This window comes from Astyanax mexicanus, chromosome 19 (genome assembly GCF_023375975.1).
Source record: "Astyanax mexicanus isolate ESR-SI-001 chromosome 19, AstMex3_surface, whole genome shotgun sequence".
NCBI classification, from domain to species: Eukaryota; Metazoa; Chordata; class Actinopteri; order Characiformes; family Acestrorhamphidae; genus Astyanax; species Astyanax mexicanus.
In genome coordinates this window covers 43147439-43173566 of record NC_064426.1, presented here as the reverse complement: position 1 = coordinate 43173566, position 26128 = coordinate 43147439, and the positions used below count along the sequence as shown (strand labels likewise).

At 35.0% G+C, this 26128-nt stretch overlaps 2 protein-coding genes and 1 long non-coding RNA gene across 3 annotated transcripts in view; 1 reads left to right on the top strand and 2 right to left on the bottom strand.

The window, feature by feature from the left end:
• Positions 1-2268, top strand: part of hid1a (HID1 domain containing a) — a 39988-nt gene extending 37720 nt beyond the window's left edge. Inside the window, exon 19 of the mRNA XM_049468126.1 lies at positions 190-2268. Coding sequence (XP_049324083.1) covers positions 190-253 — 64 coding nt within the window. The 3' untranslated portion in view covers positions 254-2268. The remainder of the gene's footprint in view (positions 1-189) is intronic.
• The window catches only part of LOC125784464 (uncharacterized), a 320028-nt gene extending 295187 nt beyond the window's left edge, over positions 1-24841 (bottom strand). Inside the window, exon 1 of the long non-coding RNA XR_007427277.1 lies at positions 24709-24841. This is a non-coding gene — a long non-coding RNA (uncharacterized LOC125784464). The remainder of the gene's footprint in view (positions 1-24708) is intronic.
• Positions 6245-25559, bottom strand: otop2 (otopetrin 2). The gene is made up of 8 exons (XM_022671418.2): positions 25508-25559; positions 19737-19915; positions 15416-15776; positions 13684-13820; positions 12680-12738; positions 11289-11416; positions 9135-9949; positions 6245-7672 (listed from the first exon to the last, which is right to left on the bottom strand). The coding sequence occupies exons 2-8, from the start codon at positions 19827-19829 to the stop codon at positions 7502-7504; spliced, it is 1764 nt and encodes a 587-aa protein (XP_022527139.2). The 5' UTR covers positions 19830-19915; positions 25508-25559; the 3' UTR covers positions 6245-7501.
• Between the last annotated feature and the right edge of the window lie 569 nt (positions 25560-26128).

Genomic DNA, 26128 nt, shown 5'->3' with positions numbered 1-26128 from the left:
GTGTCATTTTTCTTTTTAAATCCTGAAAAAAAATTTCAATATTTAACCAAACATTTTATTTTATTTATTTTGGTTTTGATTTTGGCCAAAAGCATTTAATTTGTATGTATCTTTAATTTGTTCAGCTGTAATTATTGGTGATATACAATATATAACTGTATATAATTGTATTTCTCCTCTGTTTTACAGTAACGTGGATCCGCCGATCTGGTACGACACAGACGTCCGTCTCTTCGAGATCCAGAGGATGTGAAGTGGGCGGGGCTTCAGCTGCCTGTCGCCGACTAAAGGAGGGGCTAATCTATGATGTCAGTTCAGCATTTTTGGCCCCTCCCACTTTGGCTCCCATTTAAAGCTTACAGTCTTCAACCTGCCAATCACAGTGCTGTAATCCATCCTGCCCCTCCCCCGTCTCACTGGAACCCTGGGTAAAGGATGGTTAATTTTTTTTTTTTTTTTTTCGTTTTTATTTGTTTTTTGTTTTTGTGGAAAGGATTTATTGACTTGGATATATATGTATATATTAAAATATAAATATATATATATCTATATCAGTGGGCGTGGCTCACTGTGTTGTTGTGAAGGTTGTTGTAGAAAATGATGAATGACATATATATATATATATATATACATATACTAGTGCATCTCGAAAATATTGAATATCATTATTTCAGTAATTAATTCAATTCAAAATGTGAAACTCGTATATTATATAGATGTATTAAACACATAGTGATCTATTTTAAGTTTATTTATTTTATTGTTGATAAAAGATTAAGGTTTACAGCCAAGGAAAACCCAAAAATCAGTGTCTCAGATTGAAAATTAGAATATTATATATTTTTAGACCAATTGGTACATTTGGAGCAGTGTGGGCAGTGCGCCAAGTCCTGCTGGAAAATGAAATCTTCTCTCCAAATCATCACTGATTGGTGGAAACTTCACTCTAGATCTCTCCACTCTTCCTCCAGACTCTGCTCCCTTCATTTCCTTTAAATGAAATGTAAAATGTACTGATGATCAGTGATGGTTTGGAGAGACATGTCATCTGCTGGTGTTGATCCACTGTGTTTTATTATCAAGTCTAAAGTCAGTGCAGTTTTGTTTTCCCACAAAATCTTACAGCACTTCATATCTTACAGCTTCCTCTGCTACTGACAACTTTTATAGAGATGAGGATTTCATTTTCCAGCAGGACTTAGAAAACACTGCCCACACTGCTTGCTAAAAGTAGCAATAGTTCTTATATAATATAATATTCAAATTTTCTTTCTGAGACACTGATTTTTGAGTTTTCATTGGCTGTAAGCCATAATCAATAATCAACAATAAAAATTAATTAAATAAAAATAAACACTCTATATTACTCTATAGAACTTTTTAAAATGATATTCTATTGGTTTGAGATGTACTATTATGTATATATATATATATATATATATATATATATATATATATATATATATATATATATATATATATATATATATATATATATATATATGTAATAAAACCCGGCCTTTTATTCTTTGTTTCTTTTATTCTTTCTTTCTTTTCCTTTGTTGAGACCACAGAATGTTCAGCAGCTTCTACCATTCAGACTCTCTGCCGATGAGTCTTTACCGATCAATCTCTCTCTCTCTCTCTCTCTCTCTCTCTCTCTCTCTCTCTCTCTCTCTCTCTCTCTCTCTCTCACTGTGGATGTATAAATGAGTTGCCTACCATATGAATTAATGCTGTTTATTAAAAATTACATATGTTGTTGTATATTTGATGGGAAGCATATCTCTGAGAGCTTTGTGAATTTGGACTCACGTCGTCCAATCAGTGAATGGCATTAGCTGGCTGGTGTGTGACGTTGGCATTAACTGTGATGTGTGTGGCCATGCTGCTGCCAGTAGAGGGCAGCATAACTACAGCTTTTTAATCTCTGTTTATCGTACAGTACGCAGATTAATCCCGCGCTGATTCTCACTGATATCAGAAAGCTCAGATTCAGGCTGCGTTTCAGGCTGTGACTCGTGTTCCCGCAGTATTCAACCACAAACTGACTTATAACAGTTTCATCATAATTTAGCCCATCATTGTTTGCAGTGTGTTTAATGAGAATTTTGTTTATGGTGAACCGATATCACTATTTTTTGTCTGCATATCAGGTTTGCTAATGAGATGGCTGGCCTATTGTATGTAAATATACTGTGCTCAATGTTTAAAGTAGAATTTTTGTCTCAGTGTAAAGACATATATAAAATATATTGAACTCTAAAATCTGTTTCTCTGTTTAATTTATTATTATTTTACTCCTACTCTTTATTTTCACCCTGTTCTTCAATACTCAGAACCCACAGGATCGAAAAACCACCACAGAGATACAGCTGTTATTATTATTATTATTATTATTATTATTATTATTATTATTATTATTATTATTATTAGGGTTCAAGCACCGAAGGTGCGTAGAACCCTATTGTTTTTGCTAAGATTTTTCTTATTATTATTATTATTATTATTATTATTATTATTATTATTATTATTATTATTATTATTATTATTATTATTCTCCTGTAAAAACAGTTGTGCAGCCTAAACCGTAAGTCATAGAGAAATGAAACTTGGTAGGTAGATGTAGGATCAGTGCATCTCGGTGGACAACAAAAATAGTACGGATTGGTCAAGTGGTGGCGCTATAAACAAGGAAATTCATTTTTCACAATTTTCTCAATAACTCAAAAACCATAAGACCTACATTCAAAATTCTTTTTTTGATGGATTCCTTGGGTCAATACCAACAACTTTCCAATTTGGACCATGCACTTCCGTCTATATAGATTTTGTGCTAATTTGCATAATATGCAAAACCTACTTTTGCAAACTAGTCCTAGGAGTTTTGACCAATCCTGGCATGTTTGGTATCAAAATGCTCGTGAGAGCATGCGCTTCAATATTCATTAAGAAAAAGTTGAAATATGTAAACAATATGGCCGCCATATGCAAATTAGTCCTTCCGGATATATGCCCCATTCACTTCAAGAGGTAAATTTGGAGCACTGTTTCTCAGCAACCGTGCAACCTAGCAAGTTGAAACTTTGCATGCAGAATCTATCATACAGCCTCTAAAGGATGTTCAAAGGGCAACTTAATCAATCAACATGGCTGAACACCATCAGCCAATCAGCATTCAGCAGACATTTTGGCAGGCTGAATGTTGCCCAATCTGGATGATATTTGGCAGTTATGTTCAGGTGGAGACACTGTAGTGACCTGCAAAGTGCTGAAACAATCCGCCCACTGGGGGGCGCTGTTCCAAAAAAACGAGTATATGTCAATCATGCTGTACTATTTTGACATCTAATTGTTTTTGCCATATTTAGTACAGTGGCTCTGACAAATTTCTCAATACAACTATGTTTAAAAAGTGCTTTGTTCATCAATAATTGCTAATTGTTTGAAAATAGCTATATTGAAACTACTCTCTGGATATTTGGCCTATCACCTCCATTTCAGTCTTGCTGCACACTGTAGAGTCTCTAGGTAAATGTTCATTAAAAACATTTGTGAAAATTTCACATACAATACTCTCCAGGCATCAAGCAATCTGTGCGTCCTTGGAATTTCTAACCTAAATTGCTGTAACTCTGCAGTATTTGCTGTAATCTCACAATGTTAAAGACCTCTGTACAATATCACTCTGATGAAGCGCCATTTAATACAGAACTAGATTAAGAATAACTTGACATTACATGTCATATCAGAACATTCACTCCTTTGTGCCTCTTCTCAACATTAATAACAGGTGAAAGACTTTTGATCATTTTAAATGTGACAGAATGTCTCCAATTGTGTTAGACCTTCTTACACATCACCATCCTATGCTCTAGTAGGCACCATTGTGCTAGTTGGTGCTTGATGAAGCGCCATTTAATTCAGAACTAGATTTATAATAACTTCGTAATTACATGTCATATCAGAACATTCACTCCTTTGTGTTAATTTAAACTTGTTTGGTCAAACATTTCAGCTTGTTCTGCGAAGGTTCAAAGGTCAATCTGAATACCACTTTGTGAACATTCTGGTTGAAGCCACCTGATCAATACCAATAACATGTAGACACCTTTTGACTAGTTCTAACTCACTTAATGAATATCCTACAAAGTTCACTAGATTTACATGTGAATTTAAGCACTGATCAGGTTGAAAGGCCTCTGCTCAACATTAATAACAGGTGAAAAACTTGATAATCTATAAATGTGACAGGGCATCTCCAATCATATTAGACCTTCTTACACATCACCATTCAATGCTCCAGTAGGCACCATTGTGCCAGTTGGTGCTTGAACCCGATGATTGCCGCTTGCGGCTATATTTATTATTATTATTATTATTATTATTATTATTATTATTATTATTATTATTATTTAGAGGTGTCAAGTAACTTCCCAAAAGAAAAGTGCATTTAAGCATATATTTAAAAATATATATATTATATAATTCAAAAGTTAATTTATTTCATTAATTAATAATTTATTAAGTTAAAAATGTAAAACTCATTTATTATATAGATGTATTACACACAGAGTGATCTATTTTCAGCATTTATTAATTTTGTTATTGATGATTATGGCTTACAGCCAAAAAAAAAAAAAAAGTTTATACTAAGTATTTTTCAATTGTAATTAAGCTATTATATTTAAATACAGCATAAAAGCATTAGATTGTGCTTTTGAGTGTAAGTAGATTAAGTAGACTTGAGTATATGTTTTTTTAAACATCATTTTTTCAATACACTTGAAGTATATTGTAAATTATACTATATTTATACATATTGTGTACACTTTAATATGCTACTGGAACAAATACTACACTAAAATGCATTTTAAGCAGTATTTATTGCCTTTTTTATTTTTATTTAAAGTATATTCCTTAGAAATTCCTTTAAAAAGTAAATGTACTTTTAGCATTCTTTACCTAATTTGCACATACTTTTAATGCTTTTAAGTATGCTTCATTTTCACAGGAGTAAATACAGATACATCATTACACTTTACTGAAGAATTTTATTATTATTATTACATTCTCACACAAAGATTCTGGTTTGTTTAACACTTTTTATTTACTAAATAATAATAAATAATTCGGCATGTGTTCCTGTATAGCTTAAATTTAGTCTTTAATATTAAATTTACAATGTAAAAAAATCATCAAAAGAAAGAAAAGAATAAACAAGAGTGAAAAGCTGGGTGTATATCGTCGCTGTCCAATAAAAACAACAAGTATCTCCATTTTTACCCATTTTTTAGGCTACTACATAATGTATATTCAGCAAACCAACTGTCCCTCACACTGTGTCAAGATTCCCTGATGAACGGACCAATAGAATTTCTCCAAAATGACCTGAAATAAACAATTTTTACATTGGCTTCCACTGAAAGTTTAGAAGGTTTTTTCTCTCCTGTAAAGTTGCTGTAAAGTTTTGGAGATAAGTGTTTTTAATTGGACAGTGATGAAATATACTGTCGTATTACGTTTTTTGAGGTGGGTTTTTAGTGTTATATATTAGGTGTTGTGTAGCACAGTGTGTTAATCACTGACACGACCATAAACCCACAGCAGCAGGAAACAGGAAGTGACTGATATGGTTTTATACTGAGAATATTTCACTGTAAAGTGAAAACGTTGCCTCACGCTTTATGACATCATGAGGGATTGCGTCTGTGGGCTGATGTGGGCTGTGTCATCCGTCAATATAGTTTTATAAATCAATAATTTAATAATTTATCATGAGATCAATAGAAATTCAGACGTCAGTCAATTACAATATCTTTGTTTCTTTCTGTTTATGGCAACAGCATGTTGAACTGTACATGCTTATTCATTGAAACCAGGGGTGGGCGATATGGCCCTAAAATAATATCATGATATTTCATGGTATTTTCATGATTATGATACTCTTCACGATATGACAAAAAAAAAATCAAGAATACACTACTACAAAAAAATTTTAATTAAATTTTATTATTGCATATTGCATATTAAAAAATACAATATTTTTTATCAGAATTACAGTAACAGAAGTCAATGATCCATAAGATGTCATGATACTAATAATAATAATGCACTCAAAATATCTCCATATTTATCCAGAATTAAAGTAAAATAAATGATACTGCACATATATAATCTGTCTTTAGTAGATATATAATGGAAAATGAGAACAGTGTCATTTTTTCTTTTGATAAACGTGCATAAAAAAAATTGTATAATATTATTATATATTAGATATGGCACACCCCTAATTGAAACTAAAGTTAGGACTACATTAGGAATTTTCCATTTGCCCAAACAAACAGATATGCCAAATGTCATGGGACAGGAGTTAGTATGCTGTGCCCTGATTTTTGGCACTGTCCACTGTGGGTGGTAATATTAGTCTACTATAGTATTAAAGTATTGGAGAGCATGGCAGAAATAATCGTTGACTAATCAACTAATCGACTTGTGCAAAATTAATCGCCGGATTAATCGACTACCAAATTAATCATTAGTTGCAGCCCTAACCACCCTCAGACCACCTGTAACTGTTTTAGTTAAGTTTTTCTTTTACCTTGTTATTTATTTTAATTATTTAGTTTTTTTATTTATCTAATTTTATGTTTTACCATTTAGCCCTTTTATTTTATTTATTTGATTCATTTCATCCTTTTATTTGTTTTAATAATGCTTCTTTTGGCGTTTTACATTTTTATTTCATTTATTTTCTAACTCTAATTTTTAATATTTTTTACTTATTATTATTATTATTATAATTATTATTTATTTGAGTTCTATCATTTACATTTTTATAATTGTGGTTATTTTAGTCCTTTTTAAATATGCCTGTTTGCATATCCTTTTATTTTAAACTATTTTATTTTTTCTTAATTAAATCTTACATTTTTTGCTTGTTTTTATCTTTTAAATTTAAGTTTCAATTCCTGTAACTCTATATAAGCTCGGCTACATTGAAAATGATGATTTACCGAGTGAAAGTAAAGGTTGATTGATTGATTGATTGATTGAAATGGATGGATACAACTCCATCAGTGCTATCCCATGACTTTTGGCATATTATTGTATACTGAATCCACCGACACACAGATTTATTTTTTTACTTTTTTTTTTAATTTCATGTTGCTTATAATAGCCAATTCCCTCAAACACAATGAGGGCAAAAGCTTCATCTGTCAACATATTTGTGCAAATAATAATAATAATAATAATTACATACAATATTTTAAGCTGTACATAATCAATCTGTATAAAAAGTACATATAGATATATACACACACACAAACATACAGTACACACACACACACACAAACACAACTGTGCAGCAGTTCATTCAGGTGCCGAGTATAAAACACAAAAGAAACAAATGCAAAACAAAATACTATAAAAATAATAATCCATTTATAAACTATTTCTCCACTGTGTTCACTATAAAACAGATCTCCATGCTGTGGGTTCATGAGGTGAGGTACACCTCGAACAGACTGGCTACTGAGTGCATCCTGTAGAAGATCGAAAACGGCAACCCGACGTTCACCACGGCAACCCACATGTTAAACTGGTAGAACTCTGTTCCGATGGGGTTGTCGAACTGCGGGCGCGCCCCAAACGCTGGCATGATCCAAAGCTGTAAAAACAAAAAGAAAAAAGTGTAAGACCAGTGCTTTTGTAGGTGGTTGCTAAGGTGTTGCTCAGCTGTTGATAAGCACTTGCTAAAGTGTTGCTAGGCTGTTGCTAGGGACTTGCTACAGTATGTAATTGTTAAAGTAATACTCTGGTTTAGCTGTTGGTTCCTATGATGTATTTAGGTGGATGGTAAGGTGTTGCAATGGTTTTGGTGTTGGTTGTAATGGGGTTGCTAGGTAGTTGCTATGTTGTTAGAATAGTAAAGCTGTGGGTTCCTATGGTGTTGCTAGGTGAATGTTAAGGTATTACAATAGTATAGCTGTTTATTCCTGTGGTATTGCTAGGTGGATTTTAAGGTGTTGTAATGGTTTTGGTGTTGATTGCAATGGGGTTGCTAGGTGGTTGCTAGGTTGTTGGAATAGTAAAGCTCTTGATTCCTACGATGTTGCTTGGTGGATGTTAAGGTGTTGCAGTGGTATTGGTGTTGGTTGCAATGGAGTTGCTAGGTGGTTTCTAGGTTGTTGCAATAGTATAGTTGTTGCTCCCTACAGTGTTGCTAGGTGGATGCAAAGGGGTTTCAATGGTTTTTGTGTTGGTTGCAACAGAGTTGCTAGGTTGTTGCAAATAGTATAGCTGTTGCTTTATATGTTGTTGCTAGGTAGGTGTTAAAGTGTTGTAATGGTTTTGGTGTTGATTGCAATGGAGTTGCTAGGTGGTTGCTAGGTTGTTGAAATGGCAAAGCTAAACTATTGGTTCTATGGTGTTGCTACGTGGATGTTAAGGTGTTGCAGAGGTTTTGCTGTTGGTTGCAATGGAGTTGCTTGGTGGTTGGTATGTGGTTGCTAGGTTTAGGGCAATAGTATAGCTATTGGTTCCTACAGTGTTGCTAGGTGGATGTTGTAATGGTTTTGGTGTTGGTTGCAATAGGGTTGCTGGGTGGTTGCTAGGTTGTTGGAATAGTAAAGCTGTCGGTTCCCACGGTGTTGCCAAGTGGTTGCCTGCAAAGGTGCTGTAATAGCACCGGTGTTGTTTGTAAAGCTGTTGGTAGGTGGTTACAGTGCTAACTGGTTGGTTGCAAAGTTGTTGCTAGGTCATTGATATATATTATTGTTATACTCTAGATTTAAAGAGCTACAGTATTACTAGGTGATTGCTATGGTAATGGTATGGTTGCTATAGGTTGCTAGTTATTGGATGCCAAGGCTTTGCTTGGTAATTGCTAAAGTGTGGTTATTAAGATGTTACTAAGGTATGGGTGTCATTTGATAAGCTTTTCCTAGGTGGTTACTGTGCAAATTGATTAATTGGTTGCTATATATGAGATTAGTTAATTTTTGTGGTGTTGCCAGGCTGTTGGTAAGGACTAGGGCATGTAATAGCTGTTGGTTTCTGAGGTGTTTCTAGGTGGTTAAGTGGCCAGGTGGTTTCATGTTAGTAGATATGGATCCCAAATTTCAACTTACGATGATGTTGGACAGCAGCAGGAAGGCGGCGATCTCCTTCAGGATCTTCCTCTTCCAGGGCAGGGGTTTGTGGACGGGGATGGCGATGGAGCCGCGGGGGGACGTGGGGACGTGGCTGGATCGCCGGTCCTCCTGCGCGTGGAGGGCCAGCAGGTTGGAGAAGATGCTCGCCCGGCGCACGTCGTGGTGAGGCTCGCGCCGGATTCCCTCGATGATGAAGACGTTCTGCACGCAGAGCTCCAGCAGGGTTATCACCGACCACGCCAGGTTGAGGGCGTTGACGTGGCCGTCCACTCCGGTGCCCAGTACTGCGACGACGGTGAAGTAGGAGACCGTGAACTGACCCATGGAGGAGCCCACCAGCAGCCCCATGTCCAGACTGCGGGTGGGGTTCTTCCCCGAGGCGTGTTCACGCCGCTCCAGCCGGTAGATCACGCATCCGGCCACCGTGACCATGGTCATCAGAGCGATGGTCACCGTGTTGGTTATGTAGTACAAGGTCAGCGCCGTGTCTCGCTTCTCCTGGTCTCCTGAAGACACGTCCACCTCATAGACGACGAAAGTGGCCAGACCGGCCACCAGCACCACCAGGCCGCCGGCCGGCCCCAGCAGGACGTCTCGCAGGTGGAAGCGGTGCTCGTGGGCGGGGTGATCGTCCACCAGCCGACCCACGTTCCTCCACATCACGTAGGTCATGGCTGAGGCGAACAGGCTGTACTCGATGTTGAAGGGGTACAGGTAGTAGTAGGCTTGCTCGAAGATGCTGCAGGAGGTGTGGCTACACTGGCAGCTGCTGTCGCCGTCAGACGCCGCCGCTAAAATAAAACAAGTACATATAAAGAGAAATCTTATAAGGGTATTTTTATTTTTATTACAAGGCATCAACTACAATGAACTGACATGCCAGAATCTCATCGGCCAGCGCACAGAAATTGATGATGAAGTGTTTTACTCAGAGCACGGCTTGGGTTTACCCACTCCTGTATAAGGTGTGAGGTGCTATCTTGTGGGATAGATGAATAATAGGACGTTTCATCTATCCCACACTTATCTGCTTTTAGCTGGAATTCACTTCAGGAAGCTCTAAAACTCTAAAACTCAGCTCATTGGTGTCACTGAATCATTTTAAGCATACTTTAAGTATACTATGTTTTACTAAGTCTATTTTATGTTTTATCTTTTAGCCCTTTTATTTTATTTTTTTTCTCCATTTTATCCTTTTTATTTATTTTATTAATAGTTTTACTTTCGGCCTTTTTCCTTTTTATTTAATAATTTTTTTTAAATACTTTTTAAACTTATTATCATTATTTATTTTATTTCCATCATTTACTAATTTTTACTTTTATAACTGTGGTGTTATTTTAGTCCTCTATTTCTCTATTACTTTAATTTTGTTTATATTTGATTATTCTAATTATTTATCTCTTTTTATCTTGTTTTATTGCTTACATTTTAGACTGTCTGTATATCCATATATTAATCTGAATTATTTAATTTCTTCTTAATTAAATCTTATATTGTTTGCTTGTTTTTATCATTTAAAGTAAATTTTTAGTCGCTTTAATTTTGCAAATGCTCGGCTGCATTGAAAATGAGGGTTATTCTTAATGTACTACAGAGTGGAAATATTGGTTGATTGAGTGATAGCTTTCCTCAATATACAGTGTCATGTGTGTATCTGCAAATTCACCATGAAAGGTTAATATTACCACCCACAGTGGACAGTGCAGTTGGGGTAATTATGGTAACCGGTGTATTATGGCCTGAATTCCTTTTATTTCTATTTATAAATAAGGGTTAATCTACAGTTACAGTAGATACAGAATCACCAGCGTAATACACATCGCCAAGAGGGAAAGGATTTCAGCACAACACACCTTCTATTATTGTTTAATAGGTGTTGAAAGCCTGACTCTATAAACTTCCAAAATCAACTGTAATTGGTCTGAATAAAGACTGAACCGCTAAAAAAAGGGTTTTTTACACTGCAAATGGACCAGACCATGGTTCAGCTGATCCAGACTGAGAATATCTCTTTTTAAGGGACCAAATGTTGGTTCTTTGTCTGAGTCAAGCTGTTATATTGGTTCAGACCAAACTGTAAAGCCGAGTGCAGATTACAGGGCTGATTAATGTGAAGAGGAAACGAACCTCTGAGCAGAAGAGTTCGGGAGGTCTGATTGGTGCCTTCAGGATAAACCGTCTGATGCAGCGACTCTTCTGTAACCGCCGTCATCCACAGCATCAGATTAGTAGCCAGAGTGAGCATCAGCCCACAGCTGCAGATAAAGAGAGAGAGAGAGAGAGAGAGAGAGAGAGAGTTAGAAATACAGGATACAGTGCATCTGGAGGAACAACGTAACCCCATCACTCAAACCATGATGAGATTCAGAGAAGATCGATCGATCGATCAATCAATCAACCAATCAGCCAATCTTTATTTAAATTGACAATGAAGCCAAGCCAACACATAGGGATGGGATTGTCAAAGAAAAATAATTAAAAAAATAAATAAATAATACAAATTGTTAATAAGATATATGATATTTTAAAATGAGATATAAAACAAAGATATAAAAATATAAGAATTTAGTAGGAATCATAAAATCAGGTAGAAAAACCAAAGGAAACAAAATAATAAGAATGCATAAAGGAGTAAATATATAAAGAAACTATAAAAGACAGCTAAAACTAACCAAAATTTAAAAAGACTCATATAACTACATTATTATTGTGAACATTTGTTATAACCTCAAGACCACACCAGCCACAGTCCAAATGGGTTAGCTAAGCACGCTAAAATAATATGCTAATGAATAATAGTGATACTCATTGCTGCAGTACAAGTTAAAATAGCTGCTCATCTGGATTTGGGCTGAGGATTTCTAATGAAATAATGTAATCAGAAATCTGATCAGAAGAGCTCACAAGAGATGCATTAAATAGCGGTGTAGAATTCAGTAGATGCATTTAAAATACTGAGAAGAAATAGAATAATTTAGATTCGAATCAGACACACGAACTGATGAAATAACAGTGTTACTTTATTTTAAACACCTTTTCAGGAGATGAGAAAATAAGTGTTTTATATATTTTATTTTATTCCCCATGATCTTTTCTGAATTTATCTTACTATACATTTGAATCCAGTTTAAACAGTGGCTGATGTCAGCAGAATTAAGGGTGCTGTTTGATAGTGAACATGTGTAGATCATACTGTAACATTTTTGCGACAGAGAGACTGTAGTATTTTTTTATTCTTAAAACTCTGTTTAATAAATATACTGATAAACTGTGATATGAACAATTGTTTCAGCTTGTCAGAGACAAACCTCCCTTTAAGAAATCTCAACTAAAAGGTTCAAGAAAAAGTTCAGGAAATGAAAGTCAAATATCAGTCAAACTGTGCAAATATACTCAGCTGATACATCCTGAATCTGATTACACCACATGGTTACCTCAGATACCACACAATCCACAATAAATCCACCCTAACGTCCACCCGCACTTATCTCTTATCTCCCCCCAGAATTCACACTCACCGAGTTACGTTCCTCTGAACCTGAACACAGTCCTTTGCATGAAGCCAGAGAAAGTATGTCTGAAACAGATAATACAAATATATTATGCAAATATATACATAAAAAGAATGAATTAATAAAATAGAACAAAATTGCATTCCATTTCATATCATTTCTGCCTAAAGAAAAACACGTATCTTCGTTTTTTTTGGCATTTTTAGTTTCCTAGCTACATCATTTAAATATTCTCCAAATCAGACGACTGTAAAGTAAATCTCCATTCATTACTCTGTAGGTAGAATAGAGTATAGATACTAGAGTTTAATAAAATACTTCTGTAGAAGTTGAAGAAGAATCAACTCAAGTTTTTACTCTTTAAGTAAAAGTGTTTAAAAAGGACTGGTTTCAAAAACGACTTAAAGTATAAAAGTAAAAGTAATGTAACTAGAAAAAATAAAGCCAATAAGAACAAAAGCTTAGGCCACACCCACAGAGTCCTATAGTGCACTACCCCCCCCCCCCTTCCAAAAACATTTTTTTCTAAAAGCTATAATGACTATAATAATGTTAAAATAGTAAAATGTTAATGTTGATAATATAATTTGGGATTTGGCACTAGGCTCCTTCCTACTGTTTCAGCTGCATATATGCTTATTAAAATGAATGTATTTTAGTAGAATGTAAATATATTAAAGTTATATTAGTTGGACTGGAGTTTGTCTCTTGAGTCTCTGCACGGATCATCTTCATACTAGACTACATACGTCTGCTATGTTCTTGCTGGAGTGTGTGTGTGTGTGTGGGGGGGGGGGTGTGCAGGTGTGATGGATCACAGTATAAACCAATAGGGAATCAGAATGGTATATGTTTATACTTCTCTACATCCAATCTCAATCAGATTCACTCTATCTGGATGGAGAGATTTATCTGGATAGGGGTTTTATTGAATTGTATTTAATTTTTTGTACAGTTATCATATTCTGAGTGTGTGTGTGTGTGTGTGTGTGTGTGTGTGTGTGTCTCACCTGCACCAGTATAAAGACAGCCTGCACCACAGGGAAGACGATCTTTACGGGAGACTGGCAGTGTGTATAACCCACATAGTAGGCAATTTTAAAAACGTCCATAATTAAGCTGCAGACCCCAAACAGCACCAGACCACCTGATCAAAATAAAAACACAAATAGAATTAAAATAAGGCAAAAGAACCTATTAAACTATTAACAAATAAACTACAGCAACGCAACTATAAATACATTGCATGTTCAGACTGAAGTTCATATTTGGCCAAATCTGGTCCCCACTAGTACCCTACATCAGCATCTTACATAAGTACCTTTCCTCAGTACCACACATTATTACTCTACACCAGTAGACTACACTATAACCCACCACAGGTACACTATTTCAGTATTTTACCTAAATTCCTTTCATCAGTACCCCACATCAGTATCTTACATAAGTACCATTTATTAGTACTCAACATCAGTATCCCATATCAGTACCTTTCATCACTACACCAAATCAGAACCCTTCATGAGTAGAATACCCACCACAAGTACCCTATACCAGTAACCTATATCAGTGTCTTAAATAGTGTAAATACCCTTCAACAGTAGCCCACAGCAGTATCTTACACTAGTACCCACCACAAGTACCTTTTATTAGTATCTTACATAAAAACCTTTTATTGGTGTCTGACATCAGCACCTTACACGGGTACCCTATAATAGTACCCATCACAAGTACTCTATATCAATATCTTATAAAAGTAGCTTTTATCAGTACCCCACATCATAACCCCAAATCAGGACCCTACATTAGTACCAGCCTCAAGTACCCTATATCAATATCTTATATAAGTAGCCTTCATCAGTACCTCACATCAGTACCCTATTTTAGTGTCTTACATAATTACCCTTTATTAATACCCCACATCAGTACCCTACACCAGAAGACCACTATTAACTTATTAACATTCGTTGTATTTATTCTTCTAATGTATGTTTGATCATGTGTGCAATATGTACACAACTGTGGCACTGCAACTTCCTGCGGTATCAATAAAGTGTCTTATCTTATCTTATCTTGTCTTATTTTCCCCACCACAAGTACCCTACATCAGTATCTTACATAAGTACCTTTCATTAGTACACCACATCAATACTCTACACCAATACCATACATTAGTACAAGTACACTTTATTAATATCTTATATAACTGCCCTTCTTCAGTACCACACATCAGTACCTTACAACAGTATACTACACTACACTAGTAGCCACCACAAGTACCCTACACCAGTACCTTACATCAGTGTCTCACATATTGTAAATACCCTTCAACAGTACCCCACATCAGCACTCTACATAAGTACCCACCACAAGAACCCAATATCAATATCTTACATAAGTACCCTACATTAGTACCCACCAGAAGTACCCTGTATTAATATCTTATATAAGTAATGCACATCAGCAACCTACACCAGTTCCCTACATTAGTATTCACCACAAGTATACTATGTCAGTATCTTATACAAGTACCTTTTATCAGTACACTACATTGGTATCTTATATAAGTACCTTTCATGAGTACCTTTTCAAGTACCCTACATTATTACCTACCACAAGTACCCTATATCAATATCTTCATATGTATCCCACATCATTACCTTAAATAATCAGTACCCTTCATTAGTACCCTACACCGGTACTCTACAGCGGTACTCTACATCAGTACCCCTTCATTCTCACCTCTGAGCCACACGGGTCCAGCGTGCACGTCCTTGTAGAGCACGGCCTCCTCCCCGCGGCAGGTGTAGGCCTTGTAGAAGAGCATCCAGACGGTGGTGGGGACGATGATGACGAGGAGGAAGATCTGCAGGTGTGTGTTGGTGACGTGGATGCCGTTGAAGACGCTCCCGCTGACGAAGGCGCTGCCCAGGATCAGCACGTTGATGAGGATGAAGGCGGAGAGTACCCAGCCCCAGCTGCCCGCCCGGTCCCTCCAGGTGCTGATGGAGGACAGTGCCACGCTGGCGGAGCGCTGCCCGCGGTACGGGGAGTGGATGGTGGAGATGTGTTGGACTCCATCCGCCTCGTCCTTCTTCCCCGTCTCCAAACACAGACCGTGAAAGTACAGGTTAAGATCATGGAAATCCAGGATCTTTAACGCGCTGAACTCCATACTGATTTACACAGCACTGCACACCTGTAGTCCTCCTCTAACACACACCTGTACACACCTGTGCGCACCTGTACACACCTCCACACACACACTGCACACTGCGGCTCTCAGGCAGGTACCCTCCTAATCTACTTATTTATATACCTGCATTCACCTGTGGGTCACCTGACTCACTAAACCGTGGGCCGGCTCACTGTGGGCGTGGCTACAGGTGTGATAATGTGCTCTAACACACAGATCCTCCTCTCAGCAGCAGGGTGAGCACTGTTCACAATCACTACCTGTCCTCACTAACTCACTAATCTCACTAAAAGACAAAACACCCTCACATAAAAATTTCAGAATCACCTGGAACCTACACTAGTGTTTAAAAGTTTGTGAACCCATTAGATTTTTCTATATTCCTGCATGAATTTCATAAATATAAAACTTCATCAGATTTCTAAAAGCAGATAAGGAGAACCAACAAGTCAAACAAACAAGATAAAAAGTGAGTACTAAATTCTAGTGCTAATTCTAAAAGTACGCTGCCTTCAGGACGCAGTATGATGGATATTTTTGGTTGGTGGGTCATTATTTTAAGATAATAAGTCATTATTTTGAGATGCTTAGTCATTATTTCAAAGTAGTATACAATTATTTTAAGATGATATGTCATATTTTGATATGTTAAGTCATTATCTTGAGATGCTATCTCATTATTTTGAGATGCAAAGTCTTTAGTTTGAAATACTTAGTCGTTGTTTTGAGATGCTGTCTCTTTATTTTGAGATTTGGAGTCCTTATTTTGGTATACTAATTTGTTATTCTGAGATACTAAGTGAATATTTCTAAGAAACTATCTTATTATTTGGAGATAATATGTCATTATTGTTAAACTGCTATCTCATGTCATTATTTTGACATCCTAAGATATTATTTATATCTTATTTTGAGATACTAAGTCAGTATTTTTGAGAGACTATTTCATTATTATAGGTAATAAGTAGTTGTTTTCGAAATGCTACAGTATCTCATGAGATAATAAATTACTATCTTGAGATACTAAGACATTATGTTGAAATACTAAATCGTTAGTTTGAGATGCTGTCTCTTTATTTTAAGAAGTTAAGTCGTTATTTGACGTTATTAAGTCTAATTTTTAAGATTTTCTCATTATTTGGAGATAAAGTAATTTTTTGGAACTGGTATCTCATGAGATACTAAAGCATTATTTTGATATTTTGTAATTATTTGTAAGATTCTAAGTCTTTATGTTGAGATACTAAGTTGTTATTTTGAGATAATAACTGTAATTTGTGGTATTTTTTGTTTTGTTTAATGTGTAAAGTTACACTCAGTAACGTTGTCTGATGTAAATGTATCCAGTAACGTTGTCTGATGTAAATGTATCCAGTATAGTGTCTGATGTAAATGTATCCAGTATAGTGTCTGATGTAAATGTATCCAGTATAGTGTCTGATGTAAATGTATCCAGTATAGTGTCTGATGTAAATGTATCCAGTATAGTGTCTGATGTAAATGTATCCAGTATAGTGTCTGATGTAAATGTATCCAGTATAGTGTCTGATGTAAATGTATCCAGTATAGTGTCTGATGTAAATGTATCCAGTATGTTGTCCGGTGTATAATCTGTGTCGGTTCTTTAACTACAGTAGAAGATAAGAAGCGTAACTTCTGAGAATAAAGCTGTGATTTATTGATGGAATCTCAGGCTTTCTCTAAAGGTGGAGTATTATGGGATGGCCGTGCCCTTTGGCCAACAGGTGATTTCTCTCAGTAATAAAGTGAGTCTTGTTTTTAAATCAATAACTATCTGCAGTGTCCTCATTACTGTATCATCAGCAGAGCGGAGGAACTTAAACCAGATACTTTACTCTCTAAAGGTTTCTGGATTTCGCATTGTTGTGAGGATTTGATTGTATTTATTGACTCCATAACTCTGTAACACTTTACCATAAAGGTCACAATTAACAGTGCATACAACAATAATAAACATTATTACATGATTAACGAATGTATTAACTAATTATTAATTGATACTTGTTAATAAACACAAATTAAACATCATTCAATTGTAATGCATATTAAGAAAATAAGACAATATCATTTTCTGTTATAAGTACTGGTAATTAATGTTATGTTACCTACAAATCACCTATTTATATAAACTAGAGTCCTATTCTTTTGGCAATACTTCTCTTTTATAGTGAAATACAGTATTTTTATACCTTTGTTTGTATTTTATATCTTATTATATCCTTTTATATCCTATTTTCTCTATTATTTTGAAATACTAAGTCGTTAATTTGAGATGCTGTCTCTTTATTTTGAGATTTTAAGTCGTTATTTGTTGATACTAAGTCATAATTTTAGAGAGATATTTGGAGATAACAAGTATTTTTTTGGAACTGCTATCTCATGAGATACTAAGACATTATTTTGAAATGCTGTCCCTTTAATTTGAGATTTTGTCATTATTTTAAGATACTAAGTCTTTATTTTGAGATACTAAGTCGTTATTTTAAGATGTTGTCTCTTTATTTCGAGATAAAAAGTAAAGTGACACTAAGTAACATTGTCTGATGTAAATGTATCCAGTATGGTGTCTGATGTAAATGTATCTATCCAGTGTATCCAGTACATTTACATCAGACACTATACTGGATACATTTACACACAAATCATCTATTTATATAAACTAGAGTTCTATTCTTTTAGCAATACTTTTCTTTTACAGAAACATTCAGTATTTTTATACCTTTGTTTATATTTTGTATCTTGTAATGTGCTTTTATTCTAGAACAGAGATAGTCAAACATTATATATCGGAGGGCAATAAAGCAATATTACAGGTAGGTCAAGAGTCAATCAGCCATAACATAAGATTACCACGGATTTAGACTCTTTAAAATTTCTGTTGAGGAATTTTGGCCCACTCTTCTTTGCAGAATTTTTTAAGTTTTAATTCAACCTTTTTTCTGTGACCTCCTGGATGAGCTTTCCATGCCCTTTTGGGGTAATTTCTCCATTAGTGAATAATAGTGAATCACTGTGGTTTCTTTCTCTAGTCTCAAAGCTTTAGAAATTACTTTATACCTTTTTCCAAATTGATGTCAACGACTTTTGATCTGTTTTCTCAACTATTTTTGAATTTCTTCAGATTGAGGCATAATGTGGCTTTTTGAGATTTTTTTTTTATCCTGCGTCTGTTTAAGTGATGTCCTGATTCTACAGGTCTGGCAGTAATCAGGGTTGGTTTTGGTTGGTATTAAAATTGTGGAATTCAGCTTTCCAAAAAAAAAAAGGTCATTTACAAAGTAAGGGGGGTTGGTTTGGATAGATTTTCTTTTCTTAATAAATAAAATAATTTTGGGTTCTGGGTCAAATTTACCTGTTTTAAAGTTTGAAGATCTAGGATTTTTTTTTTTTTTTAGTATGAAACTTTTTCTACTTGCCTTAATAAGTGAAATCAACATATACTATAAAACAAAAAAATGCTGTTATGTTATGTTTCAATGTTATGTAAAACTATTGTGTTTTATACGGTATGTTGGTCTTTCAAAAGTCATAAAAGTAATAAAGTAGTGAAACATTAAAAAAAAGTTTTTTTTATGAAAAACGAGTGAATTATCTTAATTGAAGTTTTACTTGTTAGAGGTTAGGAACAGCATTGCACTAAATATTGATAGAATAATTAGTAATGGAGTTAATAATTAAAATTTAACACTGCTTGTTAGGACGTTTTTGGTTTTAGACCCTTTTTTGAGACATAAACATGAACACCATTGTCTGTATACAGAATTACTACAGTGCAGAAATAAAGAGGTGGTGTAACGGGTATAATGTAATGGCTGATTTGTAAATATATTTTAAGTATTTACTCACCTCTATTTCCATGCCGTAGAGGCTGGACAGTATGCTGGCGTGTGTTTCTTGATTCATACCGGATGCTACGCCGGAGTGACCGTCCTGACTCATGGTGAGACCAGTCTGCAGGAGACGTCCACAGTACTGTACCTGATACAACCTCTACCAGACTTCTGATCTCTTTACTGTTAGTTTACCTATAAAACACAGAGCATAACTCACATTTCAATAACTCACCGCCCACTTTCAGCATTTATTGACCTTTATTGACACAGTATTCAGATAAATCTCCAGCATATTCAGACCTTTAACTGACCGCAGGTCACGTCCCTAACGCTGTAAAACACCTCCTGACTCTCAAACTCAACACAAATATTTACAGGCTGTGAGACTGAGACAAATCAAATCAACATGCTCAATATTCATATTCATATACAGCTCTGTAAATAATGAAGAGATCACTTCAGTTTCTGAATCAGTTTCTCTGATTTTGCTATTTACAGGTTTATGTTTGAGTAAAATGAACATTGTTGTTTTATTCTATAAACTACAGACAACATTTCTCCCAAATTACAAATAAAAATATTCTCATTTAGAGCATTTATTTACAGAAAATGAGAAATGACTGAAATAACAAAAAAGATGCAGAGCTTTCAGACCTCAAATAATACAAATAAAACAAGTTCATATTCATAAAGTTTTAAGAGTTCAGAAATAATCAATATTTTGTGGAATAACCCTGATGGTTTTTAATCACAGTTTTTTTGCATCATGTTCTCCTCCACCAGTCTTACACACTGCTTTTGGATAACTTTATGCTGCTTTACTCCTGGTGCAAAAAAATCAAGCAGTTCAGTTTGGTGGTTTGATGGTTTGTGATCATCCATCTTCCTCTTGATTATATTCTAGAGGTTTTTAATTTGGTAAAAAAAAAAACTCATCATTTTTAAGTGCTCTCATATCTTTAACATATCTTTAATACATTTTATTAAGTTAATATTTAGGTCATTGTCAGAATACTGTATACTAATATACTTCATGCATGTGTTTGTCCACCCTGTTACAGCAAACTTCACAACAGGATGGACAATGCAATTTTATTGCATTTAAGTATATATTTTTCAAAGTATCCTTAACATGAAAAAGTATATATTTTAACATAAAAAATAACATGTACTTAAATGCACACTAAATGTAATATTTTGGAACAACTTATAGCAACTTAAGTATATTTCGATCGTAATTAAGCTATATTTAAATACAACATAAAAGCATTAGGTTGTGATTTCGAGTGCTTTTTAGTATAACTTCTAAGAACACTTCTAAACATAATTTTTAAGGTGGACATATTGTGTCCACCTTAAAGCTACTGGAAAAAAAAATACAGTAAAGTGCACTTTAAGCAGTATTTAATGCCACTATATCTATTTTCAAACAACATTAAACAATGTTTAATTTAAAGCACATTTCTTAAAAATACATTTTACAGAAATACAGAGAAAGTATATAAATGTATTTTTTAAATAAAGTATATAAAGAGAAACTGAAAATGTAAGTATACTTTCTTTTCACAGGGGGTGACAGGGTGGACAATGCAATTTTTAGCGTTTAGTCATTTGATGGAAGTTTTTATTTGATTTACCACATTCACCACTTCCTCATGTCATAAAATCTGCAAGGAAAAATTAAAATAAAGCTGACTTCCTTCTTAAAAAAGTCAAACGACCCTCTGATTCACCACAGCAACACAAAGGAGGATCTGACTGGATGATATTTCTGTTCCATGGTAAAACTGGGTAAAGAATTGAGTTTGGATTGAATTGCAGATGTAATAGGTAAGAATAATGTTGAGATTCAGCAGAAACTATTTCTTTCTTCCTCAGGGAAGGAGAGACAATCCTTCACCGTCATCTGTTGACCCTTTTCTGCGGTAAATATCAGCTTTCTAAAAAAAAACCCAGACTGAGACGGGAGATGACTCTTAGAGATCTGGTCATATCAGCTTTCAGACGGGGTGGCCCAGACTCTAAAAAACAGTTTTATAACAGACAATGCAGAGCGTAGCACCTCCGCTAAGCTATTTAGGTTTATTTTAGCTTGCCGTTTTTAGCAGTTTTAAGCCATTTTTAGCTGTTTTTTTATTTATTTTATTTATTTAACTGCTAGAAAACAGAGCATTAGCAACAGAGCTACTTACAGCTAAGCCAAACTGGGTAATAGCTTGTTTTTAGCTACTTTTTTTTAGCTTGAATTCTCTACAGGAAACATTGAAGCTAAGCTCACTGGGATCACTGAATTATTTTAAGGGTCATTCCACTGAATAGGTGCCATTTGCTTGTTGTAACTCTTCCAAATTAAATATATTTATCTTTTTTCAACACAAATCCAATAACACATATATTTAACTATACAAAACATGTACTGGTCAATCTCGGGCAGCTTTTACTTTTTAATTTTTTACAAGGTTTTTAATTTGAAGATGTTTACAAAACTCAAGTGACATTTAAAAAGCATGTTTTTAAAAGCAAGTCCACTAATTTCTTTAATTTTATCTATAGAAAGTCTTTATTTTAAAGAAATGGTCGACTGCATGTTCAAATCATTTATATTTATGACAAAAATAAAACATCACTCCTGTTAATGGCACTCACTGTTACTTTTTATGTTTTGAGTAACAGGACTGAAAGTAACAGGAATAGCTTTTTGCATAGAATTAGCAAAAACCTAAAAAAAAAATAGCTAAGTGACAGCTAAGCCAACAGCATGAGGACACTGAGCACACTCTAGTGATTTTCCCAAAATTCCTTTTTTAAAAATAAACAAATAAGATGTAAGAATTAATGTAGGTAACAGGACTGAGTGTTGAGATTGAGCTCCTCAGTCATCGTTACAATAAGATCAAATATACAGAAAAAAAACTGAGGGAACTTTTATTTCTGGTCTTCCCCTGATCTTCAGAATAACCAGCTGATATCACTTCCTGTTGTAGGTGTGACTTCCTGTTGTAGAATGTTCCAGATGTTTCAGATGATCAGGGTAATGTGTTACGGTAACAGGACTGAGTGAAACTCAGGGACACAACTAAAATGTGTATTTTATATTAACTTAAATATTATGGATTTATTATTAAAAAATATTTTTAAAGCATGGATGGGATTTGGAGTCACATAATAATGCAAAAAAATACATCTCAGAAGGATTTTAAAAATTATATTTCATGGTTTATAGTTTATAGATATAGGTAACAAAAGCTATTTTTTTGGTGTTTTAAGTAGTTTTTATTAATATGTTTAATTACATATCTTACTTTAGCAATTAGGTAAATGTACAAGATACTATTATTAATAATAAAATGGATTTTAAAGTTAGTTTGTGTGCACATTTATACATGTCTTTTCCTGGGGACAGAAATGGCACCCATTCAATGGAATATTCCCCCACATCAAAGAAACTTATATAAAATGTAGTGTAAATGTAGAAGTGAAGTTTCTTTAAAGTGAAGGTTAATCCATATTAATAATAATGTGTTAATTTACAGTAAATCTTGATGAAAAATGTATTGTTATCCAGTGTTTGTACGCAATATACACTATTAAACTGTTACGATACAAAAGACATGTTATATTAATTCTGTATGTTGACCCTGACTGTATTATTATATATTTCATGCTGTTGACAGAGCGTGTACGACCCAGTCTAATAAGACAGAGCTGCATCTTTTATATTTCCGTATCATTAGCACTAGCAGATCCCTGATATCATATGATATTGTTGTGTATATTATATTATTATAACCTGTTACAGGTGTCCTCTGGTTGAACCCTGTTAGCTGAGGCAGAGCTGATAACAGTATTTGAGGAGAGATAGTTCCTGATTTCTGTTCATTTCTGTGTTCATGCAGAGCAGACAAGCCATTCATTCACCCACATATTCCAACAAAATACAACAAACAGTAGAGTTTTATTAATATTATTATTAATATTGCACTATAGCAGCTGTTATATTTGTATGGGATTTTGCTATCTGTGTAATATTGACCCTTAATAGTGTACAATTTAATCAATTACATTATTAAATCAAGAGTTTGTACAGAAAACATGACCTTATCAAAACTATTTTAGCCTGATATATATATTTATATATATTTCTAAATTCGCCGGGCGGCACGGTGGCGCGGTGGGTAGCACTTCCGCCTCACAGCAAGACGGCCTGGGTTCGATTCCCGGCTGGGGCGACCCGGGTCTTTCTGTGTGGAGTTTGCACGTTCTCCCCGTGTCTGCGTGGGTTTCCTCCGGGTTCTCCGGTTTCCTCCCACAGTCCAAAGACGGCACGTTCAGGCTAATTGGAACTTGATTGAAATTGCCCCTTAGGTGTGAGTGTGTGAGTGTGTGAGTGAATGTGTCTGTGTGTCTGTCTGCCTTGCGATGGCTTAGATCGTAGAACCTTGTGATTAGACAGTACCTTTCCTGCCGCGAAATAGCCGACGAGCTGATGTGGCGTTAAACTCGACTACCCAACCCAACCCATTTCTATATTCTCCCCATTTTAAAAGGCCTGCTGATGTAGAAGCAGCATGATCTACTGTACTCTCTCTCTCTCTCTCTCTCTCAGACTCCGGCTGCTGATGTAGAAGCAGCATGATCTACTGTACTCTCTCTCTCTCTCTCTCTCTCTCTCTCAGACTCCGGCTGCTGATGGAGAAGCAGCATGACTTACTGTACTCTCTCTCTCTCTCTCTCTCTCTCTCTCAGACTCTCTCTCTCTCAGACTCCGGCTGCTGATGGAGAAGCAGCATGACTTACTGTACTCTCTCTCTCTCTCTCTCTCTCTCAGACTCCGGCTGCTGATGTAGAAGCAGCATGATCTACTGTACTCTCTCTCTCTCTCTCTCTCTCTCTCAGACTCCGGCTGCTGATGGAGAAACAGCATGACCTTCTGTACTCTCTCTCTCTCTCTCAGACTCCGGCTGCTGATGGAGAAGCAGCATGACTTACTGTACTCTCTCTCTCTCTCTCAGACTCCGGCTGCTGATGGAGAAACAGCATGACCTTCTGTACTCTCTCTCTCTCTCTCTCTCTCTCTCTCTCAGACTCCGGCTGCTGATGGAGAAGCAGCATGACTTACTGTACTCTCTCTCTCTCTTTCAGACTCTGGCTACTGATGGAGAAACAGCATGACCTTCTGTACTCTCTCTCTCTCTCTCTCTCTCTCTCTCTCTCAGACTCTGGCTGCTGATGGAGAAGCAGCATGACTTACTGTACTCTCTCGGACTTTTAAATAAGCTTCTACTTTTATTTTTCAGGTTTCTTTGTTTTTATCCATATTTTAATATCGCATTATATACTATTTCTATCCTTCTGTTTCTCATATTTATCTTTATTTTACTCATTTTGCCTTTTACATTTTAGCATTTAATCAACTCGAATCAATTACTAGTCAACTTATTCTTTTATTGAAAAATACAAATTTCATTGTTTTCTTTTGTTTGCTGGTTTTAATTTTTATCAGTATTTTATTAATTTTGCCTTTAAGTTACTTATTTTGTTAATATTACTGCTGTTTTGTCCACCTGTCTGCATATGTACATCACTTTTACCTACATTGTAATGTAAAAAAGTGCTATAAAAATAATACAAAAGTTTATTTTATATTCTAGTTTTATTACATTCTGAACCAGTATCTACAGTTGTTTAAATGTACTATTTTAAATAACTTTTAAAAATTGAAAAATGAAACTGTGTTATATACAGTAATTTCTATAACATTATATATATTAATGTGAATCTTACCTACAGCAGTGTCTCTCGCTGCTCCTCTAGTGATGGGAATATTTTCTCCAGCATTGTTTATATATCTGCACTGTTCCCCTCAGATTTATAACCAGCACTAAACATGTAGAGAAAGACATGGAGCCCAGATATAATAAATACATCTGAAGAACTGTCCAACATAATGTTCTGTAACACGACAGCTCCATTTATCACGTCTAAAAGAAGAACATTTATGAGATAATAACTAAAGAGAGAGAGAGAGATACTGTATGACAGTCAACCAGCAGAATAATGAGGAACTCTGTATTTCTGGTTAATGTACAGTAAGGATAAATAAGGATTAAATACGGACAACATTTCTCCCAAATTCTAAATCAAAATATTATAATTAAAAGAATTTATTTGCAGAAAATGAGAAATGTCTGAAATAACAAAAAAGATGCAGAGCTTTCAGACCTCAAATAATGCAAAGAAAACAAGTTCATATTTATAAAGTTTTAAGAGTTCAGAAATAATCAATATTTGGTGGAATAATCCTGGTTGGTTTTTAATCACAGTTTAATTTCATGCATCTTGGTATCATGTTCTCCTCCACCAGTCTTACACACTGCTTTTGGATAACTTTATGCCACTCTCTTA